Source organism: Odontomachus brunneus, unplaced genomic scaffold, assembly GCF_010583005.1.
Source record: "Odontomachus brunneus isolate Ranch 3 - 2012 unplaced genomic scaffold, Obru_v1 Obru_scaffold_002, whole genome shotgun sequence".
NCBI classification, from domain to species: Eukaryota; Metazoa; Arthropoda; class Insecta; order Hymenoptera; family Formicidae; genus Odontomachus; species Odontomachus brunneus.
Genome location: NW_022639452.1, coordinates 4145791 through 4160041, shown reverse-complemented (window position 1 = coordinate 4160041; position 14251 = coordinate 4145791). Strand labels below are relative to the sequence as shown.

General features: G+C 32.4%; 1 protein-coding gene across 6 annotated transcripts in view; it reads right to left on the bottom strand.

The window, feature by feature from the left end:
- Window positions 1-1195: 1195 nt before the first annotated feature.
- LOC116840719 (LARGE xylosyl- and glucuronyltransferase 2-like) overlaps window positions 1196-14251 on the bottom strand; it is a 21861-nt gene continuing 8805 nt past the window's right edge. The window contains exons 2-12 of one of the 6 annotated variants that reach the window (XM_032807812.1): window positions 12783-12934; window positions 12592-12719; window positions 12331-12514; window positions 7239-7783; window positions 7005-7154; window positions 6587-6889; window positions 5046-5242; window positions 4829-4970; window positions 1771-1901; window positions 1557-1649; window positions 1196-1445 (exon numbers count right to left, since the gene is read on the bottom strand). In XM_032807812.1, the coding sequence (XP_032663703.1) occupies window positions 1340-1445; window positions 1557-1649; window positions 1771-1901; window positions 4829-4970; window positions 5046-5242; window positions 6587-6889; window positions 7005-7154; window positions 7239-7783; window positions 12331-12514; window positions 12592-12719; window positions 12783-12861 (2058 nt within the window). In that variant the 5' untranslated portion in view covers window positions 12862-12934 and the 3' untranslated portion in view covers window positions 1196-1339. Of the gene's footprint in view, window positions 1446-1556; window positions 1650-1770; window positions 1902-2736; window positions 4759-4828; window positions 4971-5045; window positions 5243-6586; window positions 6890-7004; window positions 7155-7238; window positions 7784-12330; window positions 12515-12591; window positions 12720-12782; window positions 12935-14251 lie in introns of those variants that run through there. The other 5 variants (XM_032807822.1, XM_032807836.1, XM_032807846.1 and 2 more) reach the window with 5 other exon arrangements.

Here is a 14251-nt window from a genome sequence, read left to right as displayed (position 1 = left end):
AAAACGAGCATGCAAAGCGCCGCACACATGAGACGTGAATTACGTAATAATAATTCCGTTAACACGTGGGGCTATGGTGTATCTAGCATGAATCGCATCTGGCTAACTCAACAAGTACACATTTCTCTGTGAATTACATCGTGAATCAAAAAGAAAAAAAAAAGAAAAAAAAAAACAAACAAAAAAGTAACATTTCATTGACACAATTTCGTGTCTTGCACAATGAGAGTAACGTGAGATTGTGCGAGATAAAAAGAATGAGAGATGTTTCTATCGAGATAAATCGGAACGATAATGTGAATGTAAATGATTTGTATTTGCGTGTTCATGTTGTAGATAATAATCTTAATCCGTAATATAACATCCGCGTTTTTGCCAGATTCTACGTGAGTTAGGAATGTCGCGACGGTCGACGTGAAATTTCACGACCGCCAATATTTTCGCCAGGATATACTTCTGTCGTTATTCCTATTAACATGTATCAATGTTAGTATTATTATTATTATCACTATTATTAATACTATTATTATTGTTATTATTATTGATGTACTATTAATATTTTTATAATATTATTGTAGCTTTTACACATTTTATATAATACTATATGATTATTAATATAGTTGCGGAAGTCGTGAGGTTTCACATCGGGTCTTCTCAATCGAATGGTTCTACATTACACGGTCCTACAATCGTATTGACGATTCGCGTTGCGAGACGAAAGGAAGATTAACGCAATTTGGATTTATCCGAGTAGGACTCGCCACGTAACCTCGCGAAATTTCGCATCCTAATTATTACACTGTTAAGTTTATACCATTATCAACATTGCTATTATTGTCGTCATTATTGTAATTATTTACAAGGAATACACCTTATTATAAACACCTTATTATAATGAGTTTTATAATTCGATACGATGTTTTTAGCCACTATGATTTATACTATGTATTAAAACACTGGCGCGCGCTGTAAATATTATACATATTTTATAAATGAAATATTTAGTGTGATTGTAATATTACGATAATGTACTGAAAGCACCACTCTGTACACTCCACTAAATATATATATATGAGTTAAATTTTAATAAATACTTCCCAACCCCTCACGTTTTCATTTAGTTATCTTTTCTGTTCCACCCGTTACTTTAGGTACCTCTATTATTCTTAGTATCAATAAATAGACGTAAAACATATTTCATTTAAATGTGTGTATATTTTTCTTAAGAAAATATCCTCCATACATTTCTTCATCATCGACAAAAATATAATACGCTTCGCTCTCTTTATATCGTATAGTTATATCTTCTAAATAAATCATTATAAAATATCATATTCTCTTAATCTTTCTCTTTCTTGGTTTCTTTCTTTAGTTTGGATAACGCAGTCTCACCGTATTTCTCCATCAATTCTTTGACAAATTCGTCCTTCAATTTCTTAAGACACCTGTAAAACAAATAACACACAAATTGTAAATCTCGTAAAAAGCGAAGCGAACAGACAGCAGGTCGCTTCGACGAAAAATCCCCATTAAACAAAGAACACACGTGTTATTACCTTCTATAAATAGAATCAGTTCGGAATTTGCCGATGTCTAGACTAGGAGCGTGAGGTCGATGAATGATGAACGTGTCTGGTAAAACTATGTACCTGTAAAAAAAAGAAAACGTTTCAGTTTTCTCTTTAAATAGCATATCAGGCGCTGCATTGAATCGACCGCCCGCGAGCCGCATATTTCATTAAACGGATGAACCAAATTATTGCGGCTTACTTATAACCTAACGCTGTTAAATGGGTCACGTAGGAAACTTTATTCCATCCAAACCCGATAAACCTCGTGTCATATCGCGGAGCGGATTTCGAAACTACTATGTAAGGTTCAAAATCCGGCTCCCAGGATACCTGCAACGATCCATTCTCATTACATTCGTGTTTCGCTTATCTTTTCCGTATATTTATTATAAACTTTGTATTTGCTTTATTTATTATAATAATATATAGTGAGTTTCCGAAAAGTCCAGATACAGCCGTCATGTGCGAGTAAAACTCATTAAATTGAATAAAAAAGTCTTATACATTTTGAAAACAACCATGTAAAATATTATCAATTAAAGGTGATTGGTGAATAGTCGCGCTCAATGCGATACAGAATATGAAAGTACGATATCATGTTGTATATATGTACTTTAGATCAAACTGAACAAAAATGTCGTTTTTTATTTTACAAATAAATAGATCTTTAAGTTATTAAAGAAAAGATTACTGACAAGTAAACCTACCCAAAAGGTACACTCCGATTTCTTTCTAATTTGGCACAAATATAGAAATACAACAAATATTTAGGTAAAATATCTTTCCATTTTGACCCACTTTGAGCTTTACAGGCAGTTTATAGATTTTAATGTTCTCACACCTATCATCAACAAGTGCAACAAAAATGAAGAGATAAAATAAGAAATAAAATAAAATTGAATACAAGATATAGGCGTTTTTGGTTTGCTGATTATGAATATAAAGTCAAATGTGTAAAATTATTTGTATAAATAACTTTTTTCAGCTTTTTACATGTTTTGTTTAAACATTTTATTATTTATACAAATAATTTTACACATTTGACTTCATATTCATAATCAGCAAACCAAAAAACGCCTATATCTTGTATTCAATTTTATTTCTTATGCATTTTTATTGCACTTGTTGATGATAGGAGTGAGAACATTAAAAAGCTATAAACTGCGCATGAAACTCAAAGTGGACCAAAATAAAAAATATCACCTAAGTATTTTTTTATACTTCTACATTTGTGCCAAATTAAAAATAAATCGGAGTCTAATTTTTGGGTAGGTTTACTTGTAAGAAATGATTGTACACTTGCGGTTGCTAAACGGTTTTCACACTTTTTATCGAATGAAGTTCGAGCGCTTCAAGCTGTCAGAATTAAAAGCCACTATGACGTGAAGCGCAATAATCGGATTTGACACGAATGGAAGTGACAATACAGAACATAATACTTGGAAATTTGGAAGAAAGGATTTATTTCAAATTAAGAGAGCATTATTTTGAAAAGTAATTTTTATACATTTACAACTGATTACTACTGATATATACATGTCAGTAGTGGTTTTCAACTTAAATCGTTATAATTTTATTCCATATGAAGCGAAAACCATTTAGCAACCGAACATACGTAATATTTCGCCATTTTTCTTCAATTAATAATTTAAAAAATCTATGTCGTTATTTGCAAAATAGTAAAAGACGTTTTTGTACAGTTTTATTTACTGTACAAGTTTACAACGGATAGCATATCTACCATCACGTCTAGTATTATTTTTCCGGAAAAATTAGATTCCCCAGAAAAAACAAAAAAATGTTTTCTCGAGAAAAAATATTTTTTTTGGAAAAAATTGTTTTTTTACAAAATTAATTGTTATTTGTTAAGATAAACGTAACTTCCTAGTATTCTTACGACTGTATTCACATTTTACGTCTTTTAACTTAAACTAAAAAGTCAGGGAGTTTACCTTGAATAGCCTATTATTTAGTGTATTTGTTAAAATTCGAAAGCCAATAGTCGAAAAACCGAAAGTCTCGCACGCATTTAAATTTTATGCTGAAAAAACATATGTCATCTGACAGTGTATCGACACAGTAATAACGTCTATTACTTACTGAATACTGTATACTGAAATTTGAGACAATAACATATGTATTCATACAATACCAGTCTTATTTTTATTAGTATTGATTGAAAATTAAAAAAAATAACTGGAATATAAGGGATAAAAAAGTTCAATAAAAATATATGCTTTTCAAAATAACATTATTGAACAATATCTTCTAATTAAAATGATAGTTGATACACTGTGAATACTAAGGAAGACTTATTTTGATATATGAACTCTACGATAAACTTAGAATAATATGTTTATATTAGAAAATACAGCTTAATTTTATTTGTTTCTTTCTTTTTCATCCATTGTGTCTTGGTGAATTTATGATATGTTTGTGCTCATACGTAAATCATGGACTTGTTTTATTCTTTATTATTGATTTCAGGGACAGAATTCAGGAATATGATTAACCATCTGCTTTGAGATTAACCGAAGTTCAAAAGTGCTTTATTATATCATATCTTAAGTAATGACAGAGATAATATTGGATGTTGCAATTAATAATCTATTTACAAATAGCATTTATATGTTAAGAAGTTAAGAATCTGAAAAACTCCTCACACTTTTGTATTGTATTTGCAGTCTCAAGAGAGTTCTTCGTCAATTCTATTATCATTTTAATATTTGCATAAAAAAAATATAAAAATGCATCTAACAAAATTTACTTACTAATATTTGCTAATATTTTCATGGAAAATATACTAGCATTTGCATGCTAATTTTTGCATAAAAGAAATATAAAAGTGCATGTAACGAAATTTTTCTTTATTCTGCCATAAGAATAATTTCTATAATCTTATACCATGTATGTAATGTGACATTTAAATTAAATTAGACGAAAAAACTTTTACATAATTTTTTCGAAAGAAATGAATTTTTCTAAGCTTAATGAAAAAATCGAAAAAAACACGTTTTTCCCTTTTTCTCAGTCCTTTTCCAATCGCACTCTGTATCACATCTTTCAAACGCGTTTATTCACCCCGTTTCTTTAATTAACAATTCAATATTTTACGTGGTTGATTGCAAAATATTATAGGACTTTCTCGTTTAGTTTGATGAATTCTTGCACTTCACGCCACGCATGTCTGGAATTTCAAGATACTGTAAATAGTCTAGAGAGAAAATGGTGTCATATTTTACGCATCTAACACGCACTTCGTATGGTTCCAAGCTACTTCGCCAAATGCTATAATTCGTGGCAGCGTGACCCTGCGTCCAGACGTGATAGCGAAATGTATACAAAATGCCACGTTTAAGAAACTTTAGCAATTCTTCCTTGTTAGCCGGGAAATCAAATCTGTAAAAAACAGCTATATCGTTTACAAGACACTAAAATTAAGCTGTCTTTGACATCGTGACGGCAAAGAATTACCTGTAACGCTCGGTTTCGAATGCTGGCACGATTAGAGCTATCTTGTGCGACTCGGTTATACCCAATTTATTAATGTAACTCATAATATTTTCATGTAATCCGAATTGCGGCAAAAAGTCAATGTCAAGTTGAAAGATGAATGGGGTCGACACGTATAACATCGCAGTGTTTCGTAAGTAATTGATAGGATAAAGTTCCTAGAGATAATAATTTGAAAGATTAGGTTAGGTTAATTTTTATTTTTAGGATATAATGCGACGTAATATTGATCATTGTACATTTGACGCTAATACTCAAGCCTGAAGAGCGCAACTTTAAAACGTAGAAAAACAGTTCTTTATGACGTGAATAAAATATAAAATTCATTGACAAAATATAATATTTTATTATTCCATTGACCATTTTAATACTTGGAAATATGAGAACCCAGGTAGACATGTATATGTAAATGTGGCAGCAATCCAGATACTTTTACTCACAGTACGTGACATCTCACAAAACATTCATTTTTCGATAATTTCATTTTAATACTTTCAATCCAAAATGAAACACTCTGTACACTTGCTGCATAAATATAATTAAGATTTCTCACATTGTCTATCTCACATTGCCTCACATTGTCTATCTCTTTTTAATGACGTCAGAAGCGAAAAAATGCATACTAAAAATTCTTGCGACATACGTTGAAATAAAAATATTTATATCCATAAAGCAACAGTTGTAATCAATTAAACAAATTTGTAAGATATTCCCCTTTGCACTCCCCTTTTAACAATCAATAATTTGTTGTAAATTAACGTACATACAGTTCATCTTCTTAACTTATTTCTTCACCTATTTCTATTTAGCTTAATTGACGACAAATTATTGATTATTAAAGCAAAAGAGGAATATACGGAATATTTCACAGATTTATTTAATCGATTGCAAGTGCCACTTTATAGATATATCTTTTTATTTCAACATATTTCGCAAGAATTTTTAGTATGCATTTTCTCATTTCTGACGTCATTAAAAAGAGATTGACAATGCGAGGAGCCAGGAGTCTTAAAATAATTGTAAAGTTTCTACACATATATTATCTATCAGTTAACGTTGTGATCATCATGAAAGTCTATCTGGGAATTTTACTCGATTTGTAAAAGTTGCATCCATTATGAATAATTAATATGGCACTCATATCAATCACCTGGAATGAAGAAATAGTAACGAAAGAAATACGTGAAAACATTACCAAAATTTACTCGAAATAATGTCACGTAAAATGTAATATAAAAATCTGAGTATAACTTTTAATACATTTGTTACTGTATTAATACGTATAATAAAAGAATTACTTATTATGTAATGTAAATCTAATGATTAGTTCAATACGGTATATTTGCCTCATAAGCCTAATAAAAAAAATTGGAAAGTTTCCATTATTCGATTGTCTTATGTCGTGTTAATCGTGAAAGTCTATTTGGGAAATGACGATTTTGCCATTAAACATTCAAGCTAATTCGCTTGCGCTCTTCAAGATTAAGGATACCGCAACGCACTCCGTCCTTGTACACGACGTGGTAAGCGATGTTCCTTCTCGCCCGCAAATCTGCAGAGCCTTGCACGAAGTCCAGAAAGTTCTGGACCTCAGCGTCGGTCAGGTAAATCGCGACGCTTATAGTTCCCGGCCAGTGTTTCGATAACGCTTCCAACAGCGGTATCCTTTCGACGCTACACTGGGTGACCAGAGCAACGTCCATCGGCGAGTATATGTTGTAATCGTATTCCAGGAGAAATGGGTGTGTACGATACAAAATGCTGGCGCCTTTCTCGAACTCTCGACACGGGCTCGATTCGTTGTACTGGAACAATGTGTGCGCGACAAAAATCTCTGACGGTGCACATTCAACGTGAAATGAAAGTAAAATAAGAAGCAGAAGGGAAGGAGAAGAGGAGGAGGAGGATCCTTTAACTCACTGGAAGCGCACTCTCGTGCTTATCACAGCCGAATAAGCGTCTTCGCAACAAATTGCCGTCCATTTCGAGGAAGACCCGGTGCAATTTTCGGAACTCGTTAACGTGTTTATTGCGCACGTTTTGCTTTCGGGGCGAATTCCAATGGAGAATCTAAAAGTAAACGACGCACTCGGTCAATCGATCGGTATCATCCCGGCCCGTGCCGGGCAATCAGAAGTTGCAGCGACGACGTACGTTTATACGATTGCTGTCGCGATAACACGTGTCGCTTATCGTGCGATCGCTCAGCTGTATGTTCCAGGTACATTCGATTCTATATACAATACTTGGATGCTCGTTGATCACCGCGTTTATCACGTCCTGGTCGGCCAGGCTGGTCTTTGGTATGTATTCCAGCACGCGCTTAGCAACGCTCTCCCACGAGCTTGTAAATTTCCCGTCGCGGAGCCGTTGCAAGTGCATTAGCATGACGCCCGTATTAAATCCCCGACCCAGCGCCGGCCACGGTCGCTGGCCGTACGACAGCGCTTTTATGTACCAGTTGCTCTGATTCTCGATCAAGCCCAAAGTCTGGCCGGTCGAGAACTTTTCGAACATTCCCCACAACAGACTCACGTCGTTCAAAACGGTTACATCCGTGTCCAGTACGAGCACTTTGTCCTCTCGTACCGCGTCCGGCAGTATCAACTTCAAGAGACCGTACACCCCCGAATAATGCTTGTTCGGTATCCACGACACCCTCGGCACCCACATCTCGGTGCCGTAGAACGTTACATTCACTAAAATATAATCATGTCAGCCGATCAATCCAGCGGGATATGCATACAGAATATCTTATTCCATGTTCATTTTAACGTTAGATTCGCCCTCTAATTTGAAGTTGAATTTTCCTCGGAGAAATTGTCGAGCCATCAATAACAATGATCAACTAGTAATTTACATAGAACTTCTTTTATATGTCTCTTATGTATTTTTATGCGTAGAATTCGAAAATGAAAATTTCACCTATAGTTCAAATTGCATCTGCAATTAAATAAATTAATTTAATTTCATCTATAGTTTTGTTGTGACAGTTACCTGAGATTTTATATATTGTATATAGAGAAAATATTTCAGTAAAAATTACATCGAAATTTTAGTAATATTATTTCGTACAAAATTATGATCGAAATTACTATATATTTGTTTAAAAGTGTCATGACTTTATATAACAAAATTGTTGTAATTAGTTGAATGTTTTTTTTATATTGTATACCTAGATTGTCAAATTTACTGTCTTTATAGTTTTTGTCTTACAATTCCAGTATATTCAGCTTTATAAAAAATATTGTATTCAGCTTTGTAAAAAATATATGATTTGAACATAAATTTTACTACAATGTTTTCCTCGCATATATGTGACATTTCACGCAATTTGCAATTTGATTTCATTCTAAATTTTTTCATACTGAAGTATTATCAATATTAAATATAAGAAAAAAGAATTAATCAGAAAAAGATTCCCTTTTGCAGACCAGTATAATTTTCGAATTATAAGCAATTGAAAATGGAGGGCTTTTCGCAAATTAAATTTTAGAAAGTCAAATGAATACCAACACTGCGTTTTTTAACTAATTTCATAAACAGAATTTGTTTGAATAAAAATTTTGAAGTTTATACTCGTAAAAATGCTCAAAAATATTAAAAAATTGCACAGACGATTATCTTTCTCGACATTTTCGCTAAGGAAATATCGTCTTCAAATTGTTGCATGCATATATTCGCATAATTTCAACAACATGTAGAACACGCATCTACCGAATATATCACGCCCTAAAAGCATGAATATTCAAATATTATATACGTCTTATATATGAAGTCTTAATATTCGAATAAAGTAAAATTTCGACGTTTCTTAAACACTTGCGTGGACCCTGGTAGAAATTTCATGCAGTTTTTAAACAATTACTGAACAGTTATATTAACTTTTGTCTTACTGACAAGTAAAACTATTGGGATCCCAATTAAGATGTAATGCTTTTCCTGCAATTACTGCATACAAAAGATGTACAAACTCTGAACCCATTTACTGAACAAAAACTGAACTGAATAAATAGATAAAGAAACTATCCAACCGATTAAAAATAAGTTTAGTGTTCATAAAATAGGCAATTTTGCTAGTAATATTTTATATTTTGTGCATACTTGCTTACGATTGTAAAACTAATGAATAAATAAAGTCATAATATAGGAAATTTTTTGTACGTAATTTGTATTGTGCTAAAAATAGCAATATATATTATACACCATAGATTTTCTGCATTATAATTTTTATTAACCTCATTGTAATATTTTAGATGTATATGTCATAGAAATCTCTAAATTTTTCTTTAAGACATTTCTTTCCAAGAACTTTAGTTCTTGATATATCAATATTATGAATACAACGTAATAAACAACGTAATGAACTACAACGTATAATACGACGTAATGAAATATATTATTATTTAAGTATATCGAGAAAATCGCTTATATATGTACGCATATGTACAAACCAGGGTTGGGAAGTAACTAGTTAAAAAGTTAAGTTAAAAAGTTAAATAGCTTCAACTTAACTTAGTTACATTTTATCGGTAACTATTAACTTTTAATTATCTTGAAGTTAACCATGTCATAAAGATATCGCGAGACGTCGAAAGGCTGTTCAGTGCAGGAGGGCTCATTTTCGACAATCTTCGAGCAAAAATGTCCAATAAAAATTTCGAAAAAACTTTATTATTTAAATTTAATAAGTATCTGTAAATAAAAAATGTTTTCAAATAAGGTGTATATTTGTTTTTTCTATTTTTTTTATTTGTAAAACTAAAGTCATGAAATGAAACAAATTTAACTTTTAACTTTTTAATTTTTTTTTTATTAACTCAACTTTTAATTCAATTAATTTCATTATGGATTAACTTTATCTTAACTAAATTAAATTTTCAAAGCTATTAACTTTAACTTAACTTAGTTAAAGAAAAATTTAACTTATCCAACCGAGTATAAACCAACTGAGTATAAACATATAACAAAACGTAATGTTGATAATTATATAAGTAATCTTAGTTATAATAAGAATACATTAATGACTTCTTCGTCCGTATTTATAATCAAATTTTATATTTAAGATTATCTTAAGTTTATCGTTAGATAGTACAAAACTAATAGGTTAGTTCTTTTTCGGGAGACTTCTATTAACTAAAACTAGTGCAATAAGTTAGATTAAAATAAATATTCTTTCTTTCACTTTAACTTATTGTGCTAGTGTGCAGTAATTCAGAAGTTCTTCGAAAAATAACAGACCTAGAAATAATGTCTTTTGACGTCACGTTGCTATTTGGGTTATCTATTACACAAGATATTTAACGCTAATATTTTGTAAATATGCTAGATTTTGTAAGTATCACAAGAAAATGACTATGACTTTTTTAAGTTTATAAGTCATCTAAGTCGTCATAATTTTCTTATATAAACAAATTTCAATTGATTATTTTCATTAACAAAGAACAATGTCTATACGTTGTTGTGATATTATTTTCAAGTATATTACTCAAATTCTGACAAATCTTGATAAGGTGTAGATGACACTATAGTGGTGATATTTTTAAATTGCTTTCTTGCATCATCCTAGAACCTCAAGCACTTACAACTCAAGCACAAACAATACTTTGCCTGAGACATTCTTTCTCAAATATAGATTTATTTGCAATATTTCTGTCAAGTAATATCATGTCTATAACACGAAAAGAAAAATCGATATAAATAAATTAATAAATTAAATAAAAAATAGTTTATAATAAAAGCAAAATATTCAAAGCATTCTTACTTGTCATGCAATTAAATAAAAGCCGTATTAAACATAAACTTATTATTAACTTTTTTGAAACTTGTCAATCTCATTGCAATTTCTGCTGTAATAAATATTTTTGTATACACTGTAAGCGTAAGTAATAATCTACATCTCAACATGTTTAATAATTTATCACACTATATGAAAGAGGTACTCTATATTTACTCTCTAGATATTCTAGGTACTCTATATTATAGTTATATTATATTTTAGTTAGATTCAGGGTCTAAACTATCATGACAATTTTCATTAATTATTATCATATATTATCATATTTCATTATTATTATCATTAATCATTATTATCAGAATAATCTGATATGTTCTTGTCACAATAAAATTCTGCATTATTAATATACACCCCACTTGTCTCTTGCTCATTTTCAATTCTAATCTTGGTTGTCATTTCTGCCACAAGATTTTGTCTGTGTGTCAAATTCCTTATTTCCTCCAATTTCTTTTTTCTTGCTCTATGTTTTACTATACTTATTCTTTACACAGTTTTAAGATCGTCTTTTAATATGAATATCTTAAATTAATAATAAAATCTTATATATATCTTATAAATTGGCAATCAAATCTTATAAAGTAATTTAATATAAATTTTATCATATGTGCACCATGTAAAACTAAATCATCATTACAATGTCTTGGAAAGAATTGGCTCAGATATTACACAATAATAAATTCAATAAAACTGTTCAAATAACTAACAAAGATTTTAAGGCTAATGAGGAGCGAACACGGATGTAGTAGTGTTCGCTTCTGTGTTAGTTATTTGAATAGTATAAAGGAGCTTCATATATAATTTAGTCAATAAAATTGTGTTCAGTTTTTGTCAATTTCCTGCGTAATTTTAGTACACTTATGAGAATCTAATAATACCAAACAATAACTGAGCAGTTGCAAACTATATATATTTTGACCAAAAAACTGCTTCAGTTACAAAACTCTATCAAATTCTTGTTCATTTCCTACACAGTTCTCATACAACTAATGAGAATGCAGTAATACTAGACAGTAACTGGTTGAAAAAACTGTACAGATTTCTACCAGAGTGAGTTTCTCGTCATTATGAAATTTGCCACTCGTGGCCGCGTAAATTTAAAAAAATCGTTTTTCCACGCTTATACGATATTATATTTGAGAGTCTTTGCGGTTACACGTGCTCTCACGAGCAAATACTTTCAGTCCCAAAAATTTAAATTTTAATAAAACTTTGCACACACACACACACACATATATATATATGCGTATGTATATGTTTTGTGAATGTGTGTCGAAAAATTCAATAGACGAATTTCGCAGTTCCGCGTTTGTGCGGGAAAAATAATTTCTTTTTATATACCGTATTCCGTTCCCGCGCTTTCTCTGACGTAGGGCGGATAAAAATTAGGTTTTTCCGCACCAGCGTGTGTTACAAAGGGTAGTGCGTGCCCTGCCGTAAAAGCGTACAAACCATGCGGTAAATCCCACGTTCGGAACAGGGTCGAAAGCGTTCTCCTCGCAATTTCGTCGACGAGCAAATGAAAATGCAACGGATTCGTACGATAAAACAAAATGGACTTCACTACGGTTACGAGGGTGAGGGTCGAGTTGTACCCGGCGCACACCATGGCCACGTGTATAGTGTCGCATTTCACCTTGAAGATGTAGAGCATCATTCGTCAGTACGTACGTATGTGGCGGACGCTGCTGAAAGGAAGTTTTACGACCATACCTCGAAATTGTTTCCTAATTGCGACCCTTCGGGAAAGCGTTCCATCCGCAACTCCGATCTCTCCGTTCCTAGCGACAACGACTGCCATTTCTTTTCAATTTTCGATCCTTTCTGCTCTGCGGAAGGTACTAAAAGTAACGTTCCATTGTTCTCAGTGCTCGACGAGAGATTGATAGTGATATCACAATTACCGTTTAACGACAAATATATGTAAAAGAGCACGAATGGTGTTAGGACGATGAAGAGGCATCCTAACCATGATCGAGCCATTCTAATATGTCGAACATATTTCCCAATTCGCGATATGATGTTGCGACAAGTTAGACTAGACGTATGCAGAAATCTACGAAAAAAAGAATCAATTTAAGACACACGTGCGGTTTGGACAAACCCCACCTTGCGCACTAGCTCTTCGCGTCAACATGAAACTACACAGAGAGAAGAGTTTTTCAGATTTGGTACTTCTATCTGTTTGACTTGAATTTGTTTGACTCAAACAACGTGTTTTATATCAAATATAATTTTATTTCACTAGATTAAACTATTAGATTTGGTTTCCGGGTTTGAGCCGCGTGGATTCATCTTTGTTTGATTCCGACGTTTCGCGAACATTTCAGTCCGCTTCATCAGGGAGGAACGACCCGATGCCGAGTTGCTCCTGAGAGATCTTCCTTATAGTTGGTATAGGGGGAGAGAGGGGAGGAGACAGGAAGGAGGGGGGAGGTAGCAGGTTGGATGGTGGTGGGAAATTTGTTGTCTGTCATGTTTTGGAATAGATTAAACTGTGTTATTTATAATGGAAAAAACATTATTGATAAAGAAACTAAATTGATTTTTAATTAAATGTGTTTCGAACGAAGGTGGAGAGCGACCGGTTCGATTTGCGACCTAAACTTAATATACTATACAGTGACACATTTCGTGCTACAGAAACATTTTTTTTATATCGGCTATTGACAGACAGCTGTTAAATACCAGATCTTAATACTGACTTTACATTTATGTTGAATGACTTTATGTATCCTATTGCAACATATATACTATGTTAAAATATAATGATTTTGTTTATGTTGATAGGAAATTAATAATTGTCAACTGCGAAATTCTGATTTTTATATCAGATTTGCGAGATGCGGATGAGACCTCGCGTTGTGGTAGACTGCGGGCTTCGTCGCATAAGACTCGCTATCCAGCGGCCCCGTCGGGTGTCGTGGAGTCCAGGCGAATTAGAGAAGTGGAGGTGAACGAGAGAGGACTCGCCTCCTAGTGTCTGAAGTCTCGCTCGTTATCTCAGAATTATCAATTTCAGGATGTGATTGATTACTCAATCGCAGTAGCGACCTTTCGATCGACTGCTGATCTCCCAACGTCTCCGCGCTTGGAAAGAACCCCTCCTTTTGGAGGTTAAGATCGGACAGCCCGATGCACAGTGGCGACAAATAGAAATGTGCTTCTCAAAAATCGCTAGAGACCACAATTTTATAGCAATTTTATAGCAATCGGGATTTTTTTTAATTAAACGTTAATCAATGTAGAAAAAAAATGTTGAACTCAATTTTTTTTTAATTCTTCTAAATGTTGCAATATTAATAAGAATTTGTAAGAAATTATCTCACTCTCCACACGCAAAAAAATGATTTAGTAATATCAGCTAAACCGC